The sequence below is a fragment of the Argentina silus genome (assembly GCF_951799395.1).
Source record: "Argentina silus genome assembly, chromosome: 14".
NCBI classification, from domain to species: domain Eukaryota; kingdom Metazoa; phylum Chordata; class Actinopteri; order Argentiniformes; family Argentinidae; genus Argentina; species Argentina silus.
The window spans coordinates 6,886,708-6,893,894 of NC_139668.1; the positions used below are offsets into that span (position 1 = coordinate 6,886,708).

Sequence of the window (7,187 nt, forward strand, 5' to 3'; positions counted from 1 at the left end):
AGAATTCCCAAACACTCACATATTCCTCTCTATCGGGAAAACATTAGGATAGCCATTTCCAAGGGAAACACTATTCCTTTCACTGCTCTACTCAATGCCATTGGTTGCAAGAAGTTCCATCCTGCTCCAATGGAATGCCAGTCCACCAATTACTGTGGAGAATAGCAGCCAAGGCAGGGCTGTGTTTGTGAAAGGGAGAGTTAAGCCATTGAAACACTCCTGTTTGTTTTTCTCTCTCTACTCTGGTATTGATCATGAGTAATGCTTTCCCTGGCCTGTGGGTGCAGACCAGGCCAGTTGTGAACTTTGGGCTGCTTCCACAGACAGATGGGTATTGTGGGACATGCCCAAGCTGCATGCCCAGGAGAGAACACATTGCTTTGCACAGCCACACCCTCACGATACAGTAGGGGAGGCTGGTTGAGGTAGAAATCATAGGATTTCTTGGGCCCTGTTTGAATACTGTTTGAATACAACATGAATCCAGCTAATTTGCTGTTCCCATCCTGGAATTAATAATTGCTCTAACACGGTTGGATAGGTGAAAGCCAGGATTCTATTACATAGATTATGACACACTTCTGCATTTAGATAATTTATCACTGAAGGAGGGAAGGATGCATACCAATGACAGCTACAACTGCATAGTTATCACACTGTCATACCGCTCTGTGATATTTTAATTTGACATGACACTTTCCAGCACAACTAAGCTCTCTGAGAGCTAGCTGAACTGGCCCAGTAACATATCTGGTGTCAGCTGTGATAAGATAAGATAATAGTACCTGAGAAGATATACCATTCTGTGCTCATTGATGATAATATGTAAAATAGTGTCTGTTATGAACAGACATGTTCATTGATGATAATATGTAAAATAGTGTCTGTTATGAACAGACATGTTTCATGCAACAAACTTCTAATATCATATTAAAGATGTCATGTATGGTAATGAGCAAACGAATGCTACACAATAGTAAAAAAGGAAATAGTTTATTTACAATGTCAGTACGTTCTTCAATTGTTTTGTTTGTTTCTTTATAACTAAAGAGAAGAACCTGAGGTACAGTGAACTTAAACATCATACCCTCTAACATGACAGTCATTCAAACACCATATTCATCTGTATTGGAGCTACAAGTGTTCATGAATGAAAGTAGGCAAACAAATAATGTAGGCCTATAATTTGAAAAAACAGGTTTTAATGAGAGGCTAACTTTATGTTAACACACACACACACACACACACACACACACACACACACACACACACACACACACACACACACACACACACACACACACACACACTCCCCCTCAAAAATCAGCTCTTTTTCTTGGCATACTCCTTCCTGCCTCCCTTATCTCCCGCAAAGTTGCGAACGCGGCGTATCTTGGCCAGCTGAGTCTGTACTGTCTCGATGATGTCTACATCGTCAGGGATGTGGACGTATCGGACATTCCTGCCCGTGATGAAGAGGTCGGCCAGCTGGCTGAGCTGCCCGCGGCGGTCCCGATAGAGTACCTCCTCCAGCCGTACGTTCATGAAGGCGTCGACGTTGACCACGCGTCCCCGTGCGGTGCTCTCGTCCTTCAGGTCCACCGTGGTCACCTGTCCCTGGAGCCCCTGCAGAAGGATCACCAGGCTGTTCTCTGCGATGGTGCGCTCCCGGATGGAGTGGGACACCTCCATAGAGCGTCTTGTGGTTGACAGTTATGGAGTCGGGAGCAGAAATATGCCTGTGTGGAAAAGAATAGGCTAATATCATCACATATTCATGTGAACAAGTTTACAATAAATGCATTTCCAAATGTCCTACTCAAATAGATAATAGTAATCCATCCTCCATCATAAGAAACCCATGTACTAAAAAAATGATAATAGAAAAGTGCATTTCCATCTGTTCCTCCTCTGGCACTTTGATACAAACCTCTGTGTATGGAGCACTACAGCCAAGTAGTTCATAGGTCAGAGAACAGAGATAGAGAGATGTCGCTAATGCAAAAGGTTTGACTGAGATATCTGCCAATATCTGCATGGAGTCATGGACAGTAAATAACTGCACAAATATGCTCACAGAAAACATGTTGCTTAAGAGAGTGTGTCTGGCCAAGTTAGTGGGCAGGACACATTGATTGAGTTTCCTTCATAGACCGCATTCTCAAGCATTTGATTGTTACCAACGTTCATGTCAACACTACAGAAAGCAACAAAACACTTACGCTGGTTCTAGCTCATTCGTTGGGAACAAAGTCAAAGATAATTACTATCAAGACGAAAACCAGAGACATTTGTCAACTTTCATGCAGAGAAAAACATAAACAGCGAGCACTTTGATGACGTATATCACCATCGACGTTTTTATACCACTCCCCCTGGTGGTTCTCAGAGGGTCCTGCAGAGAACGAAGTGTACAAGACATACTTATACAATATTTATTATATTGTGAAGACAACTTTGAAATATGTGAAACGTATGGTATATTACTAGGTATATTCATGAATATTATTCGATTCCGATTTTTTATTTTTTTATTATAAGTTGACAGTTGTAAAACAAGTCTTAGCATTATGATTTTATCTGTCTGTAAAACTATTCATAATGGGTTTCAAGTGCCACTGATACTCAAATAAAAAAAATACATTCTCTTTCTGTCAATAAATAACAGATAAATAACATATTCTGTCAATAAATAACATCTTCTTAGTAGAATGAAACGTCCTCCGATTTCTACCTCCACCCGCCTCCCCAGGTATAACGGATGACCCCAGTAACATTAGGCACCACAATGTTTGACACAATGTTTGACACAGTCCCACCAACATTATGCTGCTTCCTGCTCAAACTGTAATACTGATTGATCTGATTGATCCTCTGATTGATCCTCTACACAAACATCATCATCATAGTTCATCATCATCATAGTTCATCCATCATAGCGAGCAGGTCGTCCCCTTTGCTGCTGAGTTCCACCGGTGGTTGGTTTCCCTCCTCTGTAAACTCCCCAGCGATCCGAGCCAGCTCTGTATTGGCCTGCAGGTCCTGAGGGGAGGCCAAACGCACGTCATTTGACGCTTACATACAGTACAATGAGCTACAATGGTTGTTTGACACACGTCAACGGTTTGGCTTAAATTGGCTTAAAAGGTGCTTAGTGAAGATTGTAAGAGAGCTGACACAGTAAAGACACATGGTGGTCTCAGTTAGATGTGAGGTGGTGGTTGTGTTTGTGAACTGCTTGGCTAATATCTGCACCATTATTAAGTAATGTCATATTTTGCTGAAGTACATTAATGACCATTTAAACACCATACCTGCGTTGCTTGAATATTAATCACATCGAATTCCAACTCCCCAGACCCCTCTGAAGCTCCACTGTCAAAAAAAGGGGGTTAGTAATAAACAGTAAACACCAAGTAAAAAAATAATAATTACATTCTGCAGTGCAGAAAAGGTTATTTGCAAAGAATAAATAGTGACAGCACAGTTGAGAGAGAACTCACGCCTCCTCCTCCTCGCGGTCTGTGGCGAAGAGGTTGACCCGGAAACCTATTTCAGCACTTTGAACCTCCATACCACCCATGAGGTGGGCTAGCAGGTTCAGCTCCTCTTTGGCTAGGGGGTTGGGGGCCGAGTTTGCCTGTGGCAGCACAATAAGAATATAATGTGTTGTTTGGGTTTACAGACTAAATGTATGCACCATGCAAAGAGTGCTCATACCCTAACCCTAACCCTAACCCTGACCTCTCCACCCTCTACCTGAACTTAATAACTAACTTGTTTTCTTCCTTTCTCTAGCACTGTGACCGGCGATGGCACTTGTTGTTATCGAAGGTTTTACTTAGAATGCGATGTATAGTTGATTCACTTACTTAGACAAATGTACTTATTATAAGTCGCTTTGGATAAAATGACTTACATTTAAATGAGTGCTAGTTTCTAACATTAAAGAGGGAGCGTAGCCTTTCGGTATAACTGTTATAAAACTGCATACCTTCAATATTTACGACATATTCAGTATATCTAATGAAATAGATTATTCATGTAAAAGTAAGTCTGCCGTTTAATTCAAATAAAGAGTGCTTAGAGATCTACCTTTTGAGAGTAGCTCTTGGATGTGTAACTCTGCTCTGGTTGGGTCAAACTGTACCTGTTTCAGTTAAGGACACACAAAACACAAATCAGGGGACACAAGGCACAATCGTTTCTTAAGGGGAATCTCTGTATGTACAGTATGGTGACGTGTTGATTAAATCACAGAAATGTTTAACCATACGATTACAGATTTAAGGTACCCCCTTTCCAGGCTTTGAAACATTTAAAAAAAAAGGGATTAGAATAGTTTATTGAGCGTTAATAGCAGTAATACTGTTCCGCAGCAATTTATAGCAATTGAGCTTTCATGATATGTTGTACTGTCTGGTAGCTACTTACATGTTTGTGCCTAGTCTTATGACTCTGTCTCCAAACAACTCAAAGGAGCCCTCTCGGATGGGGCTTGAGTAAGTGCCTCCGGTGGGGAACTCCCAGCGCTTCACCTCTTTCCCTCTGCTGTTGAACATCCTGTGACAGCAGGAAGCGGATGAGTGTCGATATTGTGTGTGTGTGTGTGTGTGTGTGTGTGTGTGTGTATTGTGTGTGTATATTTCAGTTCCTTTCAGTGTTGTGAAACCTTGGAGAAATATTTAAGATGACTGACAAGCTAATCACAAGGAGGGGATAACCAATACAACTGTAACTATACTGTAGTATGCATAACAGTCAATACAAATTGTCTTTACTGTACTGTACCTCTATGCTACATTGCTATATGACTTCTCCTTTGAGGTGTCCGTGTCACTGCGACCGAGATAAAGTAAATCTTCTTACTAATTATACTTTAACCCTTCATCCCTCTGCTTGTTGCCAAGCAGCAGATTAAGCTACCTGATTAACCCAGGTACTTCTGTCCCATGGGGCACAGGGCCTGTGGTCGAGAGGGCAAAGTGTCCGTTGGGAAGCTGCACTTTCTCCTGGAGGAAAAGAGACACCTGGGAGAGACAAAATAGTCATTTTTATCAACGGAAAGTAAATTTGTTAGTGTTCAACTGTCAACCATGACAACAAACAACCATGACAACGGGGCTTACCCGGACGTGCATGTCTTGAAAGAATATGAGCAGCGTCTGTCGGAGGAGTTGAAATTCCCCCTCAGACAAGTGTGTGTAGACCTTTAACAAAGAGAGGATGAAAAGGGCACATAGGACGATTGATGAACAATAACGTTTTCTGAATCTGAGATGCCAACCAGCTGTATTAACCATGTGTTCCATTACTCTTTGTTATAATGTCTTTTTCTACCTACCCTTCTAATTGCTGCTCCGTGTGTACGTTTTTACACAATGTGTGCACTTTAAACTTGAATAAACGTAAACACTTGAAAGATATGTCTGTAAACTCATGACAGTGTAGTGTAATGTCATCTTCTGTCATTAAAAAAATCAGTAACATCATCCCCTTTCCCACACCTCAATGATCTTCCGCTGGGTCTCGTCCACCTGGTTGAGAGTAATTGGCGTGTCTCTCACAAACTCTCTGATGGTATCGATGTGGTTGTATGAGATCAGCAGCAAGTCCTTGGGCCGAGAACAGAGCAGGATCTGGTATTTGAAAGCCATGACCATCAACTCATAAAGCTACAAGGAGAAAAATCAGAGAGAAGAGACACAAATGGACAATAGATAGATACAAAAAGATAAGACATACTGTACCGTAAGCCTAGGCCTTCTAGATAACATAACGACGAGGCTGAAATGACCTACAACTAAGGGACTGATCTAAGGGATGGTTTAGGATTGGGCCTCTACTATATTGCATACCCTATCCATGCTGGCTGGGTTGAGCCTCATGATGGAGGTGTGTGCTAAGCGTGTTAGCACTGTTCTCAGAGCCCTGTGAGAGTAGAGGTCCTGGGGCTTGAGCAGTTCCTCCATAAACGCCTTATTGAACATGGTGCCAATGATGTCATTCATAACTACAGATGGCATGGGACGGAGACAGAAACACACAGTTAGCTTACGTACGTACTGTACCAATGTAAAAGGCTTGAGAGCAACAACAGTTCCTCTGTAAAAATGTGAATGATCATGGTGCCAATGTCATTCATCGATGTGAGGAAGGGCTTGAGTGGTAATAGGCCTACAGGTCACTTGGGCTGGACAAGGGTATAAGAGGTGGCAAAACATATATTTGGAATTTCAAAATGTGGTATAGAAAACAACACACTTTCTGGATGCTACTGCATTTGGACCTAGACTAGAATTCACAACTAAAGTGCATTGGGGGAGAGGGAGCTGCTGACTGGCTAGAAATGATACCTCTTTTTCTGTCATCCTCTGACCATACACCTGCAATGAAGTAATGCGATGTTTGGAGAGAAGGAGAGAAAACAAATTTTAGTAAGAGGTCACCAAATTCATTTTGGATCAAATAATACAGAACTACTGTAATTGATAGATAGCATCAGTGCTATCTATCAATCATGTCAAGTTTATCCAGCTCGCTACTGCAGATGAGCAGGGAGGGGGGGTGGGGAGGTTGAATTGAACAGTGTCAGTGCATCTAACAGAGGTATGCTAACATACTGTATATTACCTTTGTGTGTATTCTCATCAGTTGTATTCTGAGCTCGAAGACGTTGGTCCAGAATATTGAGCATTTCTCCGCCGAGATTAATAAAAAGCAGGGGAAGTGTCCTCATAGACATCTTGCAGTAACAGGGGATTATCTAGCTACTTATCTGCTGTAAGTGAAGGGGCTGTCTAGGCTAAGTTAGCAAGCTAGCTAAGTAGATGTATGCGCTAATGTTGGAGTAAGAGCTGTCGGCATTTCTTAAACTATACTGTTACTGAGTTGTCATCTGCACCAGGAGCGGAACAAACATTGGGTCAGTGAGGACATCTTCATCCCAACCAGAACCAGAGGGTTGCAACAGGTGTCGTGGGAGGGCGACTTTACACAGTACCTGATTGGTTTAACGATCATGTGGTACTGCACAGCTCAACCAATCAAGCAAGCTGCAGCAAGGTAGGCTGACAGATTTTGCAAATAGTCAGAGGAAAACTCTATTTAGTGGATGAAAGTATTGCACATTGACTCAAACAAATGATAAAAATGTGTGTAGAATGTAGTCTTAGCCTGTGTATGAA

General features: G+C 42.0%; 2 protein-coding genes across 3 annotated transcripts; both read right to left on the reverse strand.

The window, feature by feature from the left end:
• Positions 1-1,075: 1,075 nt before the first annotated feature.
• lsm10 (LSM10, U7 small nuclear RNA associated) lies at positions 1,076-2,326 on the reverse strand. Of its 2 annotated transcripts, none has more exons than XM_083684560.1 (2): positions 2,223-2,326; positions 1,076-1,739 (listed from the first exon to the last, which is right to left on the reverse strand). In XM_083684560.1, the coding sequence occupies exon 2, from the start codon at positions 1,690-1,692 to the stop codon at positions 1,324-1,326; it is 369 nt and encodes a 122-aa protein (XP_083540686.1). In that variant the 5' UTR covers positions 1,693-1,739; positions 2,223-2,326; the 3' UTR covers positions 1,076-1,323. The 2 variants fall into 2 exon arrangements, with proteins under 2 accessions (XP_083540686.1, XP_083540687.1); XM_083684561.1 differs by lacking the exon at positions 2,223-2,326 and adding an exon at positions 1,931-1,998.
• A 593-nt stretch (positions 2,327-2,919) lies between these two features.
• On the reverse strand, positions 2,920-6,745 carry oscp1a (organic solute carrier partner 1a; the record flags this gene model as incomplete). The annotated part of the gene is made up of 11 exons (XM_083685045.1): positions 2,920-3,042; positions 3,315-3,375; positions 3,504-3,640; positions 4,096-4,150; positions 4,435-4,563; positions 4,927-5,030; positions 5,130-5,210; positions 5,508-5,675; positions 5,859-6,013; positions 6,357-6,386; positions 6,634-6,745. 11 exons carry the CDS (start codon positions 6,743-6,745, stop codon positions 2,920-2,922), a joined length of 1,155 nt encoding a protein of 384 aa, XP_083541171.1.
• Positions 6,746-7,187: the final 442 nt, after the last annotated feature.